Source organism: Nannobrachium achirus (assembly GCF_963921795.1).
Source record: "Nannobrachium achirus genome assembly, chromosome: 11".
NCBI classification, from domain to species: domain Eukaryota; kingdom Metazoa; phylum Chordata; class Actinopteri; order Myctophiformes; family Myctophidae; genus Nannobrachium; species Nannobrachium achirus.
The window spans coordinates 44537878-44563095 of NC_137820.1; the positions used below are offsets into that span (position 1 = coordinate 44537878).

Below are 25218 nucleotides of genomic sequence, written 5' to 3' on the forward strand. Positions count from 1 at the left end.
CGGATTGAAACATTGTATGTCTGTTACTTTTCAAGAAAAATTTAGAAATAATAACTTTTGTTTTCCGATGGATCCAATGTATTATTTAGTCACAAGCTCTTGTTGATACTTTAATTATTTTAATATTTATGAAACCCACAGACACAATTAAAGCTGCACTATGTAACTTTCCTCTTCTACCACGGATTTGAACCCGGGTATCCTGTGGCACGTGCTGCCATTTTTCCCATTGAGTTAATTGCGACTGTCAGGTCGCACAGTTACTATGAAAACCTCCACCGGCTGTCCCTCCGCCAGCCTGTCTTTTGGCCCTACTCATATTTTCAGCACCGTTGCTCCTATCCATGCCAAACTTTACACACACGCTCCTTGGCTGGCAAACCACAACCTCCGCCAGGGGTGTCACACCACATTCTGGGCCCTGGGTACAAGGATTCACTGCGGGCCCCCCATGAATGTTCTTCATAGGGGGAGGGGTTTAACCCATTTAGACCGGGAATGCATTATTACGCGTTATTTTGTGCTTTAACTATTGAAACATAGCAGATATACAAGCTCACAGCGCGGCACCGAGTGCCACGCTACAAGCTTGTAGATCTGCTATTTTTTGACAAATCATACAAAATTTGTGGAAGTCTTTGAATATTTCAAATCCTTCTAAGGTTTTTTGAAAAAACTATGTTTCTATGGCATTGGTGCTCAAACGTTTTCATATCAAGGACCCCCAAAATGATAGGTAGCGTAAATTCTCTAATAATGTCCTGTATTCAATAAAAAAACGGACCTTCTTTAATTTCCGGGTGCACAATTGAAACAAGCAATTAAAAGCCGACGCTCCAATAAAAGCCTCCATTCTTTCTTTTTCTTTTTGTAATGTCTCCATCGCTGTTTACTATAAGAAACCGGTGATACGGTGAAGCATAGCCTAGTCCAGGAAACAGCGGAACACGGTTAGGAGATATATAAAGCAGCACAGACAGACACACGCAGCACAGCCTCTGTGCTGAACGGAGGAGAGCAGAGCACGTCTCGATCACTCTCTCCAAACAGCATTCCTCGCTGCCCCCCTACCCCCATCCCCCGTCTCAAGACAAGTAGAAAAGAAGAAATAGCCTACCTGTAGTGTAACCAAGCTTTGCTAAATTGCTGCTGGAATTATCCAAACTAGTAGAATCCACAGTTCCACACATGTCAGAGGGTCTTACATTAGCCCTGTAGCCTGCAGAGCAGCCTATAGCGCAAGATAATTGACACCAGCTGTGTGTGTGTGTGTGTGTGTGTGTGTGTGTGTGTGTGTGTGTGTGTGTGTGTGTGTGTGTGTGTGTGTGTGTGTGTGTGTGTGTGTGTGTGTGTGTGTGTGTGTGTGTGTGTGTGTGTGTGTGTGTGTTTTGCTAAAATGTAAGTGACTTATCCAAAAACGAATTGCAGGCCTAATATTAATAATAGAATTCGGCCATAAATGTGCAATTATGCAACTGAAGACATTATATTACCTTTTATTAGGATATTCAATAGGCCATATTTGTTTTAAGTTGTTGAATTCATATGTATTTAATTTGCAATAATTCAACTGTAATAAATGAACCCTGTACATTTTACTGGGTTCAAACTGACACAAAATGTTGATTTATTCATTCCGATCTTTTTGAAAAATAGGAATATTAGCCTTCTCTCTTATACAAGCCTGCTTTCAATAAAAGCCTGGTGCCCGCAACTCTTGAGACAAATAATAGCCCGGGTTTCTATAAGGGAATTTACGGTATTTGGCCACAGACCGCCATCTCAAAATATTTCGTTCCAGGGACCCCCCAGAAACAAAATTTGAGTTACAAATGTTTGCTGAAAAAATTAATATATACAAAGATTTGCACACATTTTCACGACTTTTTAAAAAGAGCAGATCTACAAGCTCGCTTGTAGATCTGCTATTTTTCAATAGCTAAAGTATAAAATAATTAAGGCCCCTCCACCTTGGGCCCTAGTAACTCAGTCCCACTTTTCTTCCCCTTGTGACGCCCCTGACCTCAGCGGCTCCGCCCCTGATTTCTCACATGCCCCTCTTCTAGCGCCACCATGAGGTTGCTTTTTGCAGTGTATACATGCAACAGTCTATTCCAGTTATTAAAACAAAGTTGCATAGTGCCGCTTTAACCACCCTTTAATTGGCTAACACTGACTATGTCGTCCAAAATATGGGCAACGTTCCTCCGCCCACTTTTCCACCATCACCTCATCGCCTGCTATCACCAATGTAGTTGCCGAGTCCCGCTGTTGCCCGAAGTTAAAACGCACCGCTACTTTTGTGTGACACCGTAGGATGACAAATTAATTTACAGGAAGTTGAAATAAGGTTCTAGACAAGGTTTCTGCCAGACAATCAAATCCTCCCTCCTTTGTTTCCTGCAGCTTCCTGGTGGTGTTTGCCATCTCCTTCCAGAAGCTGTCGCTCAGCTACAGCCTGCTGATCAATCCCAGCAGCCTGTTCAGCATCCAGCCAGAGACGGGAGAGATCAGCCTGACCAGAGCCCTGGACTATGAGAGTGACCAGCGGAGGTACCTGCTGATGGTGAGGGCCAGCGAGGACCCCAGCGGCCTGAGCACTGCCATAGAGGTTAGTGTGAAACAGTGTTTCTCCAACTTTCAAATTTCAAGGTCTCCCCTTAAAGAGTCATGAAACCCAAAAAAACTTTTTTCTATAAATATATATTATATCAATGAGTCACTTGTGATAGGGAGCAATGATATGGTTCAATTTGCCCATAGGCTTGTGGATTCAGGGCTTTCTGCTGTCTCTGTAGCTATTTCTGTGTGCTTCCAGTTTGAGTAGAAAATAAATATTTGGCGCCACTCATTACATATTTGCTCTCGGCGTACCATTATTTCGGCTTGAGGTGGCTTATACAACTGCAGATAACCACTCCTACATTTTAGAAACCACTCCTACATTTTAGAAACCACTCCAGGCTACATTATAGATTTCTTTTCATATTCTGAATTCTGATTAAACAAATAAAGAGGCGGGGTTTCTCGCTCGTTTAATTCTGACAGTGTACAAATGGAACACTGTCAGAGTTACAGACTTGTATGAGTCCATTTAGACCCCCCTAAAGGAACCCACAGAGTCCCTGGAATGGACCACAGACCAGTTGGTTGAAAACCACTGGTCTATATATGGATCAAAGATGAAGTGAAATAAATGGATAGATACGGTACAATAGACAGGCAGGCATACAGCACCTTGCAGGCACACACACACACACACACACACACACACACACACACACACACACGCACACGCACACGCACACACACACACACACACACACACACACACACACACACACACACACAGAGGAACAGTGTAAAGATGAGTCATACTGTATTTTGTCACGTCTATCAGGTAAGCCAAGTTGAGCTGAGGTTCAGCTGTGATCCTATACTGTATATATTAAGTCAGTCTGGGAAAAAAAATCCCATATGGTTGCCAAATCCAAATGAAAGGAATCTCACGCCTCTCTAGCTGAGTTCTCTGATAGCCAGCTTCATCTTACCACCGCATAGTACTCGCATTATCCCCCGGAAAAGATGCCTTCTTTGACTAGATGCCAGTCTCTGAAATATGAATATATGAATGAATATATGAAAAAATATACATATTTTTCTAAATCGATTACTTCAAAGGTTACAGTATTTTGTTGCAAAAAAAAGAAAAAAAAAATTAACAAGAAAAACAAAATATATTTTCATCATTCAATTTGCGGTATTTCCTCTTCTTTTGAAGACATTTCAAAGGTGTCCTGTCACTTGCCAGTCAAATGGCTTACTGAGCAATCTCTCGAGACAGAGTCAATGATGACAGACCGAGTGGGCGTCGCCCTTTCTTTGATGATGGGTTCCCAGATTGCTTACTGAGTGAATGTAAGGCATGTGAATGAATGTAGGCCTAAAGCAGCAATACATAGGGCGGCTGTGGCTCAGGAAGTAGAGTGGGGTGGCCAATGATCCGTGGGTCGGCGGTTCACATCCCAGCTACTCCTGTCTACATGTCGAAGTGTCCTTGGGCAAGACACTGAACCCTGCGTTGCCTCCAATGGTGTTAGCTTGTCAGTTGCCACCATTGGTGTGTGAATGTGGGAAGTGAGGACGCTGGCGTTGACTGTTCGCCGCTTCACCTCCCAATGTATGAATGAATGGACCATTGTAAGCGCTTTGAGTTCGCAACTTGCTTAGAAAAGCGCTATAAAAATGCAATTCATTATTATTATTATTATTAATACACAAGAGCTAATTCTATACCATGTGATACTGGTTGTCACAAAGATGCAACTATCGATTTTTATATATCAAGTTTATCATCTAATCAACATGAAAAAAAAGTCTAATACATTTTTTATAAACAACTACATTTATCAGTCTGATTGTTGCAACCCTATTAGACTTAAACAATTTATGCTACTGTTTTAAAAAAATCCAAATGTTCCAGATAATCTTTCTTTTCTTAAAATTGATTATTCTCGTTAGACAGCAAATAAATCAGAACGACACTGTTATTAACAGCTACATGGTAGCCACTACGAAGATGAAGCTAAATTGGGAGATAATCACCATCATTATGATGTCTCTCACCTTATCACAACGTGAGGTCCGATCTAAGTCTAACTGTGTGGTATAATTGCTGTTAATTTCATGTTGAGTGCGTTGATTGGGGGGGGCCTTGCTGAGGTGACTGACTTCCACTGCTTTTAAAGTTTAAAGGAGGTGGGAAGGCAGACTCAGGCAGTGGTGGAAGAAGTATAAAGTATTGAAGAATGTAGATATTCAAGTAATGTATATGTTCATAATTAATTAATTGTCCTTACTTGAGTAAATGTACTTTCCTCCACTGGACTCAGGATGCACTGGATGATGGTTGCTCATTTATTTACAGTGCTTGGCTGCTTGCCCTAAATACATGAACTTAAAATACAAGCAAAAACATCAAGTTAAGGGCTTTGCACACAGGACCGTTGCGTTTATTTCCGTTTGCTGCGTGATTATAACGCATTGGATTTGGTGTGCAAGGCTGTGCGGAATCCACGCTGCGGATCCAAAAAGGAGTCATAAAACGAGTCAATGAGTTTTTACAGCATGCGACAAGACGCATGAATCGAACTGAGTTCGATCGGGGAAAAAACGCACAGCCGCAGCCACTTGCCGCATGGCAAATTCGGGGCAGGTGTGCATGAGGTCATAGAGAATCATTGTTTTAAATCGTCTGTTTTTTCCGTGCGGAGAAAACGCGTCTGTGTGCAAAGCCCTTTAATGGATGATAAGAGAAAACGTTAACTCTCAAACTAATATAAACTAGCACTGTGAGCAATCCCCTTCTCGGTGCTACCTGCCTGCCAACAGTATACTGTACCATAATATCTGTAAGCACTGATGGACAAAGTCCTCAACCCTAGTTCAGTCAAAGAACTGTATAGATACTACATCTTGTTGCGATGTGGTGTGAGCTTGTAGATCTGAATTTTTTGCTGTATTAGAGCTTAAGTGGTTAATTCATAATGTACTTTATCTGATTCAAAAGATCAGTAGTTTGTCTTTGAAAGCTAGTGAAATGTGGAGTGCAAGTCCTAAGTATCCAAAACTAAAAAATACTCTCAAGTAAAGTACAGATACTCAGAAAATGAAAATGAATCACATAAGGGCATACATTCTGGGCGGTGCCATGTCAAACATTGCAGGAAGAACAAATTAATGCTTAAACCTGTAACAAACATTTTAAATGCTTGGTGAAAGTGGTAACAAAAGCACACAAACAAACAAACATATTTTGTTACTATATGTAAAGCTATGCATTGACCAGGTAAAAGTAATTGAAAGCATGTGTATTGCAAATTTTGTTTACTAACAGTACTGTAATAGTTGCCAATATCTTTTAGCAAGTCGAGAACTGGTGAGACACCCCTTTGTCCCGTAATAATACAGTCCATGGTGAAATACGGGGGCAAGATGTATTTCTTGTGTTGTTTTGCCTTAAGTCTGATGTCATCTCTATTGTAAGATGTTGCATGTACTGGTAGTTATGACAACCGTGTATGCGTCAGTGCTAGTGTGCATATGACATGACACACACGCACACACACACACACACACACACACGCACACGCACACGCACACACACACACACACACACACACACACACACACACACACACACACACACACACACACACACACACACACACACACAATGACAAGGACTTGAAGAACCAGCAGCCCGACAATCCCCCAAAATCCTGAATGGATGATTTTAAGAGCTTACAAAACAGACTGGAGACACAAAGTGCAATTTCTTCCAGATTTCTTTCAAAGGACCAGCTATCTGCAACAGTATTTATCACCAGGCACACTACTACTACTGTTACTTTGCACATGCATTTCAGCTGCTGCAGATGTGTCAACCAGGCCATGATGATCTGTTGTCTGTCTTCGGAGGACCGAGAAGTTTAGTTTTCTTTGGCAGTAGACCGGGATCATTTAGCTTTGCAGTTTGTTGAGCTATCAGGCGCTGTACAGACATTTGCGTGAAACATCTTCTCCGTATCGCCTGAGAATGGCCACTGGGGGCGCCGTACTAATGCATTGTCAATGGAAGGTTGTTTGGTGTTTTGTCGTTGCCGTGTCTCTTGGCCAAAAGACAGGCTGCGGTTGAGCTAGAGACACGGCAACGACAAAAAAACCAAACAACCTTCCATTGACAATGCATTAGTACGGCGCCCCCAGTGGCCATTCTCAGGCAATACGGAGAAGATGTTTCACGCAGCTGTGTGAGTCCAGCCTCAGGTCTAGAGCGGATATAGAAGCGCTCTGTGTGCATGCATTTTGGTTTTGTTTTGTTTTGTTTTGGGTCCCAAGTCTGTTACCACGGTAACAGTTTGATCTTTAGTTCAATGTCTCCCCAGTCTCTGAAAAACACAGAAAACTTGAAAAGGAGTACAAGCCATTGATTAGCCTAGCGTTCCCCAAATATTCCTCTCTGTCTTCTCTACTAGTGAACTATGGTGGATCTGCACAGGTGTTATTTGACTCACCATAGAAAATGTATAATAAAAAAACACTCAGCAATATTAAAAAACATAATTAATAAAACAATTTCCATGAATATTTCTAAAAGAAAAGAAGTTGATCTGTCAAAAGAATATTGCATACAACATTTTATTTAGTTTTTTGTTTAGAATTTTGTTACACGCATTTGTTTCAGGCTCTGTAACTACGGAAGAAACTCAGGAACTTGGCACAGGAGCTGCTAATCAAAACTTCATTCACTAAGGACCGTTTTCCAGTGAAACATGGACATCCAGTATCATTTTAAATTCTTAATTTAGAGATTTTCTTAGTCAGTCTTCACGATGTCTTGCTTTTATTTCAAACAAACAAGATAGCTCGCACTCAGCTTGCTTTTATTTCACCCCAGAGATTTAGAGGGGAAAAGGGATCTATTTGTGCTCAGCTCCGTGCTGTGAATTTTGGACATGGTGACTCTGGGGCTGCTGGGTAAACCGATCCCAGGTATTTCAGGACTATTACTCTGCTGTCATCTCCCACTGTACGCATGGTGCTGACAGGGAGATTATAGGGCACAGGGTGGCTATGGGCCCTTTGTTGAAAACACACACATCCGAGCACACACACGCTCAGAACGTTTCTATTTTTGACTCACGAAAAAAACATGAAGTGGAAGATAAAATGTGCATCGGACTGGCAAGCTGTGGAAATATGAAGTGCAATTTAGCTTGAGGTCAGCCTCCTGTACAGAGAATTACCTGTGGCTGTCTCCTAGACTTAAGGGTTATTAAAATCACTCTAATTGTATATCCCTGTCTTCACCTCTCCTCATCTCGTCTCGACGCTTCTCTTCTCTACTCTCCTCTTTACCTCTCCTACCCTCTCCTCTCCTCTCCTCCGCTCCCCACCCATCCTCTCCTCTCCTGTCCTCATGTCTTTTCATCAACTATCGACTCCAACTCTCTCCTCTCCTCTCCTCTCCTCTCCTCTCCTCTCCCCTCCTCCACTAACCAGGTCCAGGTGTCGTTAACGGACGAGAACGACTGCGTCCCAGAATTCCTCCAGTCCATCTACAGCGTGGACGGCGTCCCAGAGACCGTAACCACGGCAACCTCTCTGCTGCAGGGTGAGCCTCCCCATGACACCATAATTCACATCCATCATCCATTTCCTTTAAGCAGAGAACACCATTATTGTCTTCTATAGAAATATAACAGCTCCCCATTTCCATTTCAATGGAAAGACAGTTCAAAATTGAATTCCTTTCAACAAGCTCTTTGCATACTGAAAGGCGCCATTCAGGGTCCCAATTACAGTATAAATAGAGGACTAAAAAGAGACTATACGATACCATGTTACCCGGCCTACAGCGATGCGAGGCGGGGTATTCTAATTGCTGCTATCTGTCTGTCTGTGCGTCTGGGAATGGATGGCCACATTTTCATCAAACTTGGCGAGAAAGATCTGCAGGCTGTGCCGAACAGATGACTAATCACTTAAAGCTTATAATCCATAACTTTTTTTTTTGTGAATAAAACATTAGTGTAAACACATCAACCTTGTCCTTATTCTGGGTTGAACATTTGGTGGCAAAACAACGATCTACAAGCTGACAACCTGTAGCACCGCAACGCATTGTGAGTGAGCATATATATCGGCGATTCTCACAGAAGATTATTTAGTGTCGAGGAGAAAGACTATTATTGAGCTCTGGGGGACTCCGGGGGGACTCCTGACAACTAAATATATAGGGTTCATATCATCGCTTTATGTTTTTTTTTTCATCAGTTAATGCCCTAGTACTACTTCGTCGTACAAGATTGTCAAGCAAAAGTAGCTGATCTGCAGGCTCACAATGGTCGCGAGGGCAGGAATTTCATGGAGGCCATGAAGGCTATGGCCGCGTTGCCCCTCAGTTTGGCCGTGTGCCCCTCAAACCAATGGCATGACCTGAGGCCACAGTGGCCTTAATACCCTGTACCACTTTCTCCTCTTTCTTGTCAATATGTAGACAGTAGACAGTAGACACCAGTGTCTCTTTCTTGTCATGTAGACACCAGTGTCTTTTGTTAAGATTCTGAAATCTTAACTCCCCATCTTTAAACCAATCCAGTGGCTTTGATTCGTGCAGGGCTGAGCATGGTTCAGATTGTAAATACCATCATTTATCTATTTCACTGTAGATTTAGGTTATCATCCCTACCCTAACCCTTAAATTCAACAAAAAATTTCAATGGACTAAAATCTTTTTAGTCCATTGTTTTATTTGATGGCCTTCTTGCCCTGGCATTAGCCTTTGTGCCCTCAAAAATGGACAACACCAAAGGCCAAGTGGCCTTGCCCCTAAAATGATGAAATTCCAGGCCTGGTTGCGATGCAACAGAGCAGTGGTTTTCAACCCTTTTCACATTAAGGTGCATTAGTTATTCACCATTTGATGAGATTTAGCCTCTCAGATCCCAAACCTTTTTTTTTTAACTAAGATTTTGTTGTCGTTGGATAAGATTTTGTCCCCAATTCCATGCTGTATTGATGTGGTACCATAGGAGAGACAACACAGGCAAACGTTGATCAAAATAACAATTCTTCTACATTCTCTAATTGTGTAGACTATCATTTTACTCTCAAGAGTTAAAGATATAATAAGGGTCCAATTGGTTACAAACTCTTCATCATTTAGCAGGGGACCACCTGGAACCCCTTCAAGGACCACTGGTTGAGAACCTCTCTTAAAGCTTGTAAGAAATCATAATGTGTTGTCCATGAAGCCATGGTCAAAAAAGGTTGAAGTAATTCAGTATTGGGTTGGATTAGTTTTCAACCAAAATAAGGTTGAAAGTAATATTTTTTTTTGGGTTGAAATGGTCATGGTCAAGATCTGTCTGTGTACAAACTAATTTGAGAATGGATGTGTTACACCCAGGCTCAAATAGGCGTTACTAAATACATGTACAGTACACATTACTCGAATACGCCAGTTGTATTAAAACCAACAAGCCAATCAATGCTTAACATTAAAAGGAGGTTCATTTAATAGAACTTTAATTGGGTTGGGGGCTCAGTGAAGACACCATAATTGACAAAAGATAACATTTATTTCATATTAAAATGAAATACATAATATACAACTTAGGCCACTGCCAACATGAAACTGGTCCTTTTAACACAATCACTTTTTAACCAACATGTTGTGCATCATTTAGAGCAGGTGGGACACTGCCACCACATCAGTTTAATAGTTTCACTACAAAATAAGTAGTAAATTAGTAGGCTATACTCTGCAATGCCCGCAATGCCCTGACATGGCATCAAAGTGAGGAGTTCAGGGGACCAATAATACATACTACAGTGGTTAAAACATTGCACAACTATAACAATCTGACTATTCAGTGAGCTTTTTCTTCAAACGTCGGTGCGAATGAGATTATTAAAGTGGGACTTTAAAACACTTCTGGGGTCTACTTTGGTGTGCACCCCAGACAACTTTTAAGTAAGACCTTCATTTTTCATTAGTCATTTCATTATGTTAATATTGTGTCTTGCACTAAAAAAAAAGTGGGTCATTGTCTCTTTCTTAGACTTTAAAAATGAAATAACTGAAGGAAGAATGAAGGTCTCCCCATTCATTAGAAGGACAATATCAGTCTCCAGAAGCAGTGACATCAAATGAATATTAAAATATCTAAACATTGAATCAAGCTACCTCTGGGGTGCACACAAAGGTCTGAGTAGATGCATAGTGATGTAAATGATGTACATTTCCCATTCAAGGTTTTTAAATTACCCTTTAAGTTTTGGGTTGACGTGACCAATGGTAAAGGTCACAGTCAAGGTCACACATACACAAAGGCAATATGGAAAACCATCAACAGAGATGTTGATTGTTAGGCTTTGTTTTGTTCAGACTTGATATCGCTGTGAAGCAGAAACCTTGTATCTTAAACCACCGGTATATTAAAAATTAATGCCGTACGTTGTCGTACTATAGTCCAAAAAACGAACAAAAAACAAAACAGCTTGAGCTTTTAGATTGGCTAGTATTGGAAAAAAGAAAATAAATAATTAGGGCTGGGACTTTAACAGATTAATTTTGATTAATTAATTACAGAAAAATAAAGCAATCAAAAATGTATGCATTTTTATCGCATCACGCTTAGTTTTTGCACTACAGAACCTTTTTCACTGGACTAGTTTCAGGCGTACCGATCATACGGGTGCACCAACCAACAGACCACAAACGAAGCCCCCAGAACCACAGTAGAGCATTGAAGCAGCCTTCACCAAGGTGGTCAAACCTTGGATAGTAGTTAAAACATTTCTGCACGTGCGTATGCTAATGCTAATGCTACTGCGTACCCTAGTGCGCCTGCTTGGTGCTCAAGACTCCCGCAAAATTGGCCTACTTATCTTGGCCAATCTGAGCAATTTGCATTGAAATGAATAGCTGAGGGTGGGGCAGTCCGCCCTCTATTATATTATACCTCTATGCAACAACAAGCCCAAGTGCACGCAATGAGAGAAGAAGACGATCATTCATAGTTTTATTAATATTGAACTAATGAAACGTATTAACAAGAGCTTGTCACTAAATAATAACGGTCCCATCCTAATTTGCAGTACACTTTAATGCAGAATAAGACATAATAAAGCCATAATAAGAAATAATGTTTTGGTAATTAGAACTAATATGTTTTATTGGACAGAAACAAAGACAGAATAGCAGAAAGAGCGGATACATTCTCTGGCACCGGCACCTGCAGTAGGACCGGCGGTCGCCTCACGGAACGGTAGGTACCTGTAGGACCGGCAGCGCTGGTAACTGCCGCGGCAGCCACCACCGCACGGACCCGCAGTTTACCGCGACGGGACCTGTCGGTCTGTGCGGTGGCCGCCGGTCTTACTACTGCAGGTGCGGGTGCCAGAGAATGTATCCGCTCTTTCTGCTATTCTGTCTTTGTTTCTGTCTAATAAAACATATTAGTTCTAATTACCAACACATTATTTCTTATTATGGCTTTATTATGTCTTATTCTGTCTTAAAGTGTACTGTAAATTAGGATGGGACCATAATAACTACATTAGATCCATTGGAACAGGTTCTTTTTCCCCCCCATTTCTGAAAAGTAACCATTTTGGACATACTGTACAACGTTTCTGCCTGACAGCGACGATATGTGATGTATGAATGTGTCCATGCAGACTTATCTGTATTAAACACGACTGTTCTGGGATTATCATTCATACTATAGTCCTGTTAAAGCACACACCGCTCTCTGCAGAGGTATTCCCATCAGCAGAATGTGCTGAGGTAGTGAGATCTACGCCTGCAAATGTATCTACGGTGTCGTTTTAATGAAAGGCAAATTCTCAGCTACACCACATTATTTGCTCCAAAAGTTGTCCAAACTTTTTTTCCTTACAACAGACGGTTGACAAAGTATAATTATGTCACCAGTTTTATTCAAACTATTTTTTTTAAATAGCTAATGGGTGATATTGACAAAATCAAATAATACCACAGTATCTTTAGACCAAATAAAACCAGATCATGATATTGTGATGATGATATCGTATTGTAGTATCCATTTTCTTTTAGACATTGGTGATTCCCTGGTTTGGTTTTGGACTGAATTCTGGGAGCTTTGACCAGTAAGACAACGCTCTACTGGTCATTCCAAAGCGCTGCCTAACAACAAGAGGAGATCATGCTTGCAGAGTCTTGTGTCCAGGGGCGGCCGGCAGGGGGGGCTAGCGGGGCCATTGCACAGGGCGCCACTTTGCGGGGGCGCCAGAAGAAGAAAAAGAAAAAAAAAAGTAAAGTGACGGCCCTGCAGAGCAGACGTAAGATCAACAGTCCACTCAGACCGAATACAACAACACCCCCTGGTGGTAGTGATAGAGGCTGGCAGCTCCAGGCAGCCCCCCCCCCCCCTCCCCTCCTGATGTGATGTCATATTCACGCGCCAGTATTGAAATTGAAAACAACATCTGTTAAAAATAAAGCATGGAGTTCGAGCTCTTCACTACTATGGACGTGACTACCGGTAGATATTATAATATAGCTGCTTGCCCTGAAACATCACATGGAGAGGATCATTTTGTACCTGACTTCCTCTACAAAACACAAACCTCAGGCTCTATCAGCCAGGACTTTGTCTCACTGTGCGTGACTGTGAAAGAACCATTTCCTCCTGACCAGCCCAAGGTAAGACTAAGACAGTCAGATCATGCTTTTATAAACCCTATTATATTAAGCCCAAAATGGTTCTGCCGCCGTGTAGAACCGAACCGCACAATTTGCCCGCAAATAACTTGAAAAAATGCATAATTTGCCCGCAAATAACTTGAAAAAATGCATAATTTGCCCGCAAATAACCGATTTTTCCGGCGCCGCTTTGCGGCGCCGTTGAGGGGCCGCGCTTCGCGCGGCCATAGGGCGGCGCTATACTACCTCGCCTAGAGCGCAATATACATACCAACCGCCACTGCTTGTGTCTCATCTCAAATCTTTACTGAAAACACTCTTTTATTCCCCAACCCTTTTAACTTTATTATTTTATTTCATCTAAATCTCTTGTGTTTTTGTTTCATCGCCTCAATTCTGCGAAGCACTTTGTAACACTGTTTTGAAAGGTGTTATACAAATACAGCTCATTCTTATTATATTGTTATGTAGTTCTAACAGATAAAGGAGCTATAGTAGGTAGCCTAAAAGACCATAAATAATTATGTTACGCAGTCAGTCACATGATACAAACATGAAGAATAATTCATTGATGCACCCAATCTGTATTTGAAAACATGGAAATCAAACAGTAAACATACATCTAAAAAGAATGCTATATTCGCAACAGCCCATACTTTGTTGACACAGGTAATTCTACATTATATGTAAAATATACTAAACAACAAACTGCAGTCTAATTAACTCCACAACCGTGGGTGACGGTATGGATGCAACATTTTTTTAAATTATCATTTTTCTTTTTTTTATGTTTTTAGAACTCTTATCACACTTTGGAAGCAAATATTTGCTCTGAGCCTCAGGGAAAATAACTCAATTTTCAAAAGGCTCTGGGCACAGAATGTGCAGCAGCTCATTAGTTGTATTGTGTACCTTTTGTAGCGTTACCTGTCAAAGATGCCAGTATACCGGGTAGCCATACGGCCGTGTGCCGTATGGCTGCTGCTAATTGCAGCTGCAGTACCAACGCATATGATCTAATTCAGGGGTCTTCAACAGGGAGTCCGGGACCCCTATAGGGGTCCTCAGAGTTACTACAGGGGGGCGGCCAAATCTTTGTGTGATACAGTGGTATAATTATTTTAAATTAACAACTTTAATCCTTTCATACCTATTCTGAGGAGAACTTTAGCCAAAAATAGCAGATCTACAGCTGCGAGGCGTTGAGAGCTTGTAGATCGGCTATTTTCGGCTTTGGTGTAGAGGTAAAAAAGAGCAGACCAAGTACAGAGTGAAAGGTCAAGTTTAAGTATCAACGATTTAAGTAGTTAAATGTCTGAAAAAACACATTAACACGAATGCAACATACAGTAGACTGATCACTGTTAAACAAACACATTTATACAATATGTAGAGAGAGGGTCCCTGCTTCATCTCTCTCTCAGCTAAGGGGTCCTTGGTCTGAAAACATTGAAGACCCCTGATCTAATTAAATATGCACACACATGAAAATATGTTATACAAACATATGCACACACATTAGAATGTGTTTTACATACATATGCATTACATACATTCATCAACTACTGCAGCTCATCAGATCATTTTGACAAATGATTGGTCCCTTAAGTTTTGTTCGGATTCACTTCACCTTGGTTCTGTTTGCGGGTCATTTTGACCCGAGGGATATTTGGTTTCAAAAACAATACTCCAAATTTTTACTTAATAAATCAACAATTCATATGATATATATGGTAAATGTTTGCATTTGCTATATCACATTAAACACTGAAAGAGCTATAGGTGTTTTTACTGATAGCTGAAATTCATGTAAAATAAGATCTGAACACACATGTGAACATGTGAACACACATGAACCTCACATACATATGAATGTACACTTATACGTATACCGGTACACTAGGAAAACAAACAAACACGACTGCATGTGAGGCACGGATGAGCTTCTTGCACCTCCTCTTCCTGTCTATTATTGTAGAATACACTGAACAGCGCTTTCTCTTGCTAGATGCTTCAACTCTAAGTTCACTATTTATTTTACCATATACTGTATATCATATTGTTTGGAATTGAGACAAAGTCAATGTATGATGATGATTTGTTAAGTTAGAATTTATATAAGTATTGTTTTTTTAAACAAAATATCCCCCGGGTCAAAATGACCCGCGAACAGAATTAGAGGGTCAAAAGAATTTGAGAGGGTGTAGCATGGGTGTAGTGCAACAATATTTAGTTTACATGTTAATCACAGAAGAATCTTTAAGGCCAGTGAGTTTCAGGTGGAAACAAATGTAACTTCTACCTTTTTCTTTCAAATGAAAATGTAAAACGCGTCAAAATGACCCGAACAGAACTTAAGGGTTTAGATTAAAGATGCGTTGGGAAAGACCCATTGAGATGTACAGTATACCTACTAGGCTCATAGTTTGTTTCCAATCACTTGGCCAAAAATAGATGATCTACCGGTACAAGATAAGATGCTGGGGTTCATGTGGTTAACTATAACAAATATATTTAAATGCCAAATGTGAAGAAAAAAAAATCATCAAACTATAATATATAATCAGAATATCATACGCCAAGCAGAGCATTGGAATGATGATATGGATCTTTTATTTATACATTATTCCAATCAGACGGAGCTTTAAACATAATGGTTTTACTGTTTCTTGATAATTGGAAGATAAATAAACTGTTTTAAATGGTAAAGATAATTGAAATGTCTATAAAAAAAACAGCAGCCAATGTTGTTGTCTTCTTATGATGGGAGAGGGCAAGTTAATATTTTAATACATCCTATATGATGAGTTGTGAAAGTACAACCCAGAACAAACCTGCACGGTCTATCATAAACTACAGTATATTGCCAGCAAGAAAATTAGTTTTGGATGCAGCCTGATATACAACATCAGCGTAATCCCATATTGGCAAATTGACTTAACAACACATTGTTTTATGATGGGAAGTTTTATGTTATGCATTAGGAATTGAGGCAAAGTAAAGCACTACAGTACGTGACAGAACAGCAAATAATGGAAACTACCTGTTAATTTACATTATTGTCACTGTTGGGTGGAAACCTTGTATGTGTAAAACCGTTCCTTTTTATTATTGTTACATACAAAAATAGTGAAATTTGCAGACCTATACGATGAGTTGTCAGCCTGGAGATTTTCTCTACTTTTGTGTTCGACACTTTTGTTTGATGAAGTAGTTGTATGTATTAATTTACAAAAAAATCAATGGAAACAATGAAGCAATAACACTTTGTTAGAGGTTTGAGTCATGTAGTTACATTAGTCATGATGTACAGTAAACTAGTTCAATTGGCAAGATATCTTTCTCTGTTGCACCGGTGATTAGAAATTGATTTTCCTAAAATAGTCTCCTTGTTGACTTACAGTAACACTGCATGGTGAAACCGCTGTCAATGTGGTTCTTTTAGCACAGTGTCAACCTTTTCAGAACGTGACCCCCCAAAATAATCATATTTGAACTGGGGACCCCCCAAAATAATCATATTTGAACCGAGGACCCCCCACCCTGACAAGCACTTGGAATTGTAGGAGTTTAGGCATTACATTTAGTTTGACTCTGTTCCATACATAAATATTGTCTAAATTGGCGCTGTTGCGTCTCACACACACGCACGCACACACACACACACACACACATGCACCACCGCTCACTTCAAACTTGGTTAGATTCTTTAGTATTGCGTTATATTAGTCCTTACCGCAATTCGGTAATACATTACAGTAACACGTTACTTTTCTAATGCCGTTACCCCAACACTGGAAAAGGAGGTTGCTTAACATCTCTAACTATCTCCACTTCTCTAAGCAACATTTCTTTGGTTCCTCTCTCCTCACATCGTTTCCTCCATGCAACCTCAGAGGGAGGGACTAGGATGCAAGGAAAGGAAGCAAGTGATGGAAGCGAGAATTTAATTTAGAAACCTGCAGCCGGGCAGACAGAACATTGTTAAAAACATCACCAATAGAACGATGAGTCATTATGGCAGAATGGGCAGAGAAGAAGTGCTGATTTAATGCTTGAGCGACTAAAAGTGGATCATGTTAACTCTTATCTGATTAGATAAAGTTTTATGAGATACATTCATTACAGTTTTGACTTCATTCCAAGATTGTTTAGAATTTTTTTAAGTCATGAGCTAGAGATTCTTTTTAATGATTGCGCGGTTTTGGCATAGTTTTGCTCGTTATTTTTCAACTGTCAGTACATTTTCCAGTCAGCAGGATCCTTGGACTTGAATGTGGCCCAATGTATTATCTCTGTGCCTGAGAATACTTGTAAGATCATAAGTTATCCATGGAAGATGACTTACTTTTACTTTGGTACTGTTCAAGGAAGAATGACTATGACTTCTCTGGGAATTAGTAATAAGTCAGAATATAAAAAGTCCCATGCATTGTGAAGATTTGGTTAAAATTTAGTCATTAATACATTGATATATTATAGGCTAGATAAAGTTTCAATTTTCCAAATTTGAAATATATTTTAAATCTTAAAAATCAACAAAGTTAAAAATTGAGAAAATGTCTGATCTACAAGCTCGCAAGGCATGACACTGTGAGCTTGTAGACTGATCTTTTAGCATCAGGGTTAATACTTTGATTAGAGATTAGTGCCAGAATAGATGACACATAGTGTGGCTCCGTCCACTCTGTATAAAACAGTTGGATTTCATTGATAGAATTGTTAGTCAGAACAACTCATGAGTTGACTATAAAATTGCAATACGTTATTTGGTCTGGCGATTAACGGGTCTGATCTTGGGTTCTCTGAGGGAGCACACTGCATCTCCTACCAAAGGTCTTCTGAATATGCTCTATACCTAACTGTAGCTAACTGTAGTCCCAGGCTTTTCAGGAGGCGGTCACACCCGTTTCCTGTTTTCGGTTCACTTTCCCATGCTTTGTTTGATTGGCTCAGCAGCAGATTCCAACCAGAAACACATGGCACCTTCATAATGCATTTCACAGGGTTCCCACGGTCACGAACTTCCTGGAAATATTTTGAAATTAGAAAAATATTTTTCCAGTACTGGAAAAGTTTGGGAATTGATCAAGGGTCCTGGAAGGTCCTGGAAAAAATGGCTATGCATTGTCTTTGGTTATTGATTTTGTTAATAACTCTGAAATGACAAATTCAACATTGGCCAAATTGTCAAATAGTAGAGGCAGAAATTGTGAAAATAGCAGATCTACATGCTCACAACGCCTCGCAACGCGAGGCGTTGTGAGCATGTAGATCGGCTATTTTCACAATAAAACCGTGTTATACAAAATTCCTCTACTCTTAGTGCTCGTCAGGGTGCCGTTCAAATATGATTATTTCGGGGGTCACGGCCTGAAAAGGTTGAGAACCACTGGCATACACTACCTGTCTTTGGGCATTGCGCATAGGAGTAAGCGACTCGTTATTGAGCTGAATTATTGTTATATAGTCCTGGAAATCTGGTTAAATATTCTGGAAAAATATTGGAAATGTTTTGGAAATTAATTGGTAAAGATGTGTGGGAACCCTGATTTCATAATAATGCGCGGGCTGCTGAGACAGTCAAACAAAGCTATGGAAAACCTGAACAGAAACAGGAAACAGGTATACTGTATTGCCAGTGGTTCCCAAACCTTTTAGCTTATGTGACCCAAAAGAGAAATTAGACATTTGGACCGGGACCCAAGCTAGTGAAAACAGCAGATCTGTTGATCTATAAGCTCACAACGCGTCGCTTTGCTTGTACAGTAGATCGGCTATTTTGATTTTCACTACTTCTTAAACCTTTGTGTTCTAATTTATGGAATTTCTTAATAATAAAAAAGTCACAAAGTGTATGTCAGTATGTCCCAAGGAACTTTATACATTCAGCAAAGCAAACTAAAATCTTTGACTTTGGACTTCTCCAAGCTAAAAGAGCTGTGGCATTATGCTGGAAAAGTGTTGAAGCCCCAACATTGAGGATGTGGCATAGGGAGCTCATGAACTCTGTCAGGCTGGAGAGGTTGACATATAAAGTTTGGGGTAGACAGAGTGATTTTGAACAGCTGTGGGAGATGTATATGAATACCATGGAAATAACTATCTAATGTAATAACCATATGGTTAAATAATGTTTTTGTAAATAATGTATGGGAACTATGTATTATTATTAATACTAGAAGCTCGGGCGCCCTTCGGGCGGCCGAGCGTCTAGTCGGCGCCCTGGCCAACTCGGGAACATGGTAAATAGGGGATGAATGCCCCGCCCTTTAATGCAAACCCCATTATACCTGTTGTCATAGGATCTGTTTTGACCATCTGTTTGCGTGTGTCCATTTATGCCCATATATGGGGATATCTATCTGTCTACGTCCATTTTATGCCCATATATGGAGATCTCTGTAGGACCTGTATTGACCATCTGTTTGCCTGTGTCCATTTATGCTCATATATGGAGATATCTGTATCTGTCTGTCTGCATCCATTTCATGCCCATATATGGAGATCTCTGTATCTGTTTGTCTGTGTCCCTTTATGCCCATTATGGAGATCTCTGTATCTGTCTGTGCCTCCGACTGTGTTGCAGACACAGTGCTGGTTCCCCCTTTAATGCAAACCCCATTATACCTGTTGTCATAGGACCCGTTTTGACCATCTGTTTGCCTGTGTCCATTTATGCCCATATATGGAGATATCTGTATCTATCTTTTTGCGTCCATTTTATGCCCATATATGGAGATCTTTGACCATTTGTTTGCCTGTGTCCATTTATGCTCATATATGGAGATATCCGTATCTGTCTGTCTGCATCCATTTTATGCCCATAAATGGAGATCTATGCAGACACAGTGCCGGTTCCGGAAAACCCTGATGTCAGACATCAGAATCCGAACCTTTCGTGCTGGTTCCAGAAAATCGCGTATCGGATCGGGTCGAGGCTGGGCACTGCACTACCTGCTGCGGCGGGGAACGCGCGTGCCGAATTTGAAATAGGGAATGAATGCCCCACCCTTTAATGCAAACCCCATTATACCTGTTGTCATAAGAGCCGTTTTGACCATATGTTTGCCTGTGTCCTTTTATGCCCATATAGGAACATCAGAATACGTAACCATGGCATTTTTGTTGACTCATGTGGCGTACGTGATCTCAGAGCCTTTTATGATGTGATGTCACAATGAGTCAGCGCTTGCGCCGATTTCCTCCGGAACAGCCTGATGTCAACAATCAGCCCTGCATAAGGAGATTCCGTACGTTTCGCGCCGGTTCGGGAAAACAGCGCGTCGGGTCGGGTCGAGGCCCGACACTGCACTCCGCGCCGCGGCGGGGAACGCGCGTGCCGAATCTGAAGCCGGTGGGACGAACGGTTCTCGAGATACGCGGATTACAGACAGACACGCAGAGACTTCTCGCATTTATAGATAGATTATTACTTTAAATAGGCATGTGCAGGTGGTATGTGTGTGAATGTGTGTGAATGTGAGTGTCTTAATAATAATAATAATAATAATTAAAAACAAATTGTTGGAAACAAAAAAATAAAGGGACTCATAAAAATGTGTCTGCGACCCACAAATGGGTTCCTGACCCAGTGTTTGGGAACCAGTGCCACCTTCTGTAAACCTGGGACTACAGTTATGCACAGAGCCTATCCACCCCCATTGTACATACATGTAGTAACACAACAACAGGTGCAGGTGGAGGAGGAGGAGCAGGTTGTAGCTGGAGTGGTGCAGGGGGTGAGCAGCTGCTCCACCACCCCTGCTGCAGGTGGAGGCAGCAGTTCCTAGAAGGGGCAGCAGCTGCATGACACAACGCAGCAAGCACATGAGCTGTGCAAACTTCCCTGTGTAAAGCTCCAATCCCTAATATTGTCTGACTGGAAGCGCAAAAAAGAAAAAGACAAAAAAATAGAGAGAGATACCTAATGGTTTTAATGATTTTTCTAGGGGGGTTGTTTGTGTGTGTGCATATGGGGGGGGGGGGGGGGGGATGGGGGGAGGGCGTTTTTAATATTGGTTTTCACTGGCAGTTTGATACCCACAGTTTGATAAAAGGTCAGTTTCACCACTCTGCAGTTTTTTTGTTTGTTTTTTCCACCCAATGGTAATGAAGCGTGGGGTTTCGTCTTTAGTCGTTTTAAAGCAGTTTTATTGAAGAAATGATAGATTATATTATTCATCCATCCAATTCATATTTTTGGTTTATCCTTGCAATCTAGTGTTATCCCTCATGAATTAAGAATTGCTAAAGTTATATCACTTTCTTATACCAGGTGATTATACTGCAGTTATATTAGCCATATTCTTTTCTGAAATTGTGGAGAATTGTGTTTATTCAAGAACCAAGAGAAATGACTGCAATAAAGCCTGTAAATCCTCCAGTTTACATAGAAGTCTTTAAGGTGCATGGCTGGATAATGACATGAAAATGAAGAAATAGCCAGCACACGATGAATGTCCTTTTCACATGGTTTATTTACCTCTCACGGACAGAAACAACAGATGTGTTTCGACCAATTGATCTTCCTCAGTGTTATTCAAGAGCCACACATCACTTAGTTGCAAACAACATGCTCTACAACCATCAGTATGGCGTTTGAAAGACATTCTCAGCTGAACTAGCTCTGCTGCAGCTTGTCAACAATATCACTTCTGCTTTAGATGACAAGAAATGTGTTCTTGGTGTTTTCTTAGATTTAGCCAAAGCATTTGATTCTGTCAATCATAAAACTCTTATTTAGATAAAGGTGTGCTGGATGTTGCTCTCCTGTGGTTGTCCCTGGCTATAGAGGACAGAAAACAATTTGTTTTTCTATCAATGGTTGTTTATCTGAGGAGTAGAAAATCTTATGGGGGTTCCATCCTTGGTTCTTTGTTCTTTGCCTCACAAAGAGATTTCAAAACTTTGATAGAATGTGTGATTGGGAATGATGAATTGTCTGTTGTTTTTAAATGGTTTCAAATGAATATTTTTACTGTCAATATATAAAAAAACAACATAAACAAATCATACCCCAAAGATGTCTCTAGAATATTTATAAATGGTTGAGAAATTGTCCATGTATCATAACATGGTTGGATCTTGTGGACTATTATTATAGATGACCGTTTAAACTCGAAAAATAAATATATATTGCTAGTGTAATAAATATGTTTGACATTGGATATGTGGCATAGCTCACCAATGACACTCAATAATGTTGCACCAGAGTCTGCACTTAAATATTGGTTGCTATGGTAAACAATTGGTTGCTAGGGTAAACAGTTGGTTGCTAGGGTAAAAAAATACATGGTTGCTGTGGTAAACAGTTGGTTGCTAGGGTAAACAGTTGGTTGCTAAGGTAAAAAACATGGTTGCTATGGTAAACAGTTGGTTAGTAGGGTAAACCTTCAATGATTTTGACATCTTGTTACTAATCTGTCGGTAGATAATGCCGGTCTTATATAAGGGTCATTTGTGTACGGTGTGATGTCATACTGATGTCAGCAGTGTGACAGGAGATAAGCGACCAACGGTCGCTTATCTCCCGATTAGGGAGTCTTACTGGTATATACAGTAGAATGTACTGTGGTGTCTTATGAGAAACTGTGGCTGCTAGTGATGAATGCAGATGGTGTATAGAATATTCTATGCATATACTATACATTGTATTAATTTCATTTTATTTTGCTCTTGTTTTTCTCGCTTGGCTTTTCTGTTTCTTTACTATTAGTATTATTACCCATGCTGCTACAGTACGTTATCTGAAGGAAGTCAAACTAATAAAAATAAGTTCCACTCTTATGTACCTGTGCATGAGATGTAACTATAACTAACAATTTTGAAACTTGACCTTCCTTGGTATGGAGGTCTGACCTCTGGTTCATCTCTCTTCTCACTTGATTATAGTTTTATTACTGTATTATCATATGGGCTACTCGTTATTCAGAAGAGATTTTTGAGAATGATTATTCTGTCGAGCAGAAACGAGCCATCTGATCCTACTTTTAGTAAATATTCAGTGCTGTCAACGTATAAGGTTAATGCATTTAAATCATATTTATGTTTAAATGTACCAAAGTGTAAACAAGAAATCTGTCTTACTGTTCATATAGTGTAGATCCTTTTTTTCTATTCTTCTGACATCCACTCCTACTCAACAAGGCAGAAAAAATACTTCCTATTTATTTTCTGTCATACTACAAACCATCAATTTTCATCAAATATAAAGGCCCTCGGGTTGTGGAAATCTCCAGGCACATCACTAAAGTCACCTTCCTTGCCAGTGTTTAGGAAACAAACCATGGTTTTAATCGACTGTAGTTTTCAACCCGAGCTGGTAAACAAACTGCAAAATAAACAATAGGGTGCCTTCGGAAATGGTATGAAAATCTGCTCCGCTCTGCTTTTGATGTGATAGAGCACTCCGATATCAGTTCATTTACAAAATGTCAGAGTAGATGATAATCAATTATTTTTCCATTTTCATCTTTTAAAATTAATTCTAACTAGAAGCAGTGCTCTTCCACCAGGCCGTGCGTCCTGGTGGTGCTACTGTATAATAGGCCAATGTAAAAAGGGTGGCATATGTTCTTCACCTTAGATCTTTCATGGCAATCGGACGCTGCATGCATGATTTGAAGCATTGTGTTCCAAAAATGTGTTTTGCTAAAGTCTACCTGCTGGTGGCGCTATAACAGGCCAATGTGAAAAAGGTAGCATTTGTTCCTTGACCTAGTGGGAATATGTGTGGCAAATGTCACGGTAATCGCAAGCTGCGTTGATGATTTGAGGCATTTTGTTCAAAAACTGAGCAATCCTGCAAACCTTGGAAGCTAATATTAGCCAATCAGGATGGAATATGAAATATCAGACGGATCGGACTTGATCACATGACTATAGAGATACTGTGTACCGATTTGCGTGATTTTTGGATAAAATCTCAAGGAGTAATATCCAAAAATGTGTTTTACATAAGTCGGCCCAAAGGTGGCGCTATAAAAGGCTGATGTGAAAAATGCAGGGCAAAGGTTTATCCTTAGCCTCTAGGGAGTGCGCTTACAAAGTTTGAAACTGATCGGTGGAGGTAAAACCACAAATCGGCCTGTTATAGCGCCACCATGAGGCTGGTGGAGACAATTAGTGCATATTTCTGAACGTGGCGAATAAAAAAGAATCTCCGTCTTTATCTCCCTCTCTCTCCTCATTTTCTCTTCTTTTGGTTCTGTCCCGACAGTATTGGCCAGTGACTGTGACTCGGGGTTGAACGCTGAGTTGACGTACTACACGCTGAGCCCAGACTTCAGCATCTCGGCCCACGGGACCATCTTCCCGGCAGGCCGGTTGGACTACGAGAGGCCCAACCACCTGTATGAGTTTGTGGTCATGGCGGTGGACAGCGGGGAGGAGCCTCACTCGGGCACCGCCACAGTGCGTCTGAGGATGGCAAACGTCAACGACGAGCCGCCGGAATTCTCCCAGCCAATGTGAGGGCATTTCTCTATCTACTAACTAGTTTTTATTTTTTAGAGATCAGTGGTTCCCAAACAGCATGCCGAGGCACACTGGTGTGTCCTCACGAGACAAGTCCAGCTGTGTCTTGGGATAACAACATTATCATATTTTTGCTATACAGTATTTTGTGTGTACCGGTATTCAGTTCCCAATACAGAGTTAAATTCTATACCCTAAAAATGTAGGTAAAACATCTCCACACTGGTTTAAGCTCCCAAAACGTTTTTTTTTTTTTTTTTTTTTTTTTTTTAATGGCGCAACGTTTCGACCTTATAATTAGAGGGTCTTCATCAGGCAAATGTGATATGATAACATAATAATAATAATACGGATTTTTAACCTTCTTCTCCTTGATTCTTGCCTTGATGTCCAGCACCTGGCCCTAAATACAGGTACAAGATGTGCACACAAAAATATGTAATTAAGTGAACATGTTTGCCATGAATACAGATGTGCTTTGACAT

The 25218-nt window shown here is 40.5% G+C and overlaps 1 protein-coding gene across 2 annotated transcripts in view; it reads left to right on the forward strand.

Annotated features, from left to right (window-relative positions):
• LOC308294749 (neural-cadherin-like) overlaps positions 1-25218 on the forward strand; it is a 209214-nt gene that overhangs the window by 7896 nt on the left and 176100 nt on the right. For both annotated transcript variants that reach the window (XM_080737570.1, XM_080737571.1), the window contains exons 3-5: positions 2407-2611; positions 8065-8176; positions 24477-24726. In XM_080737570.1, coding sequence (XP_080593696.1) covers positions 2407-2611; positions 8065-8176; positions 24477-24726 — 567 coding nt within the window. The remainder of the gene's footprint in view (positions 1-2406; positions 2612-8064; positions 8177-24476; positions 24727-25218) is intronic.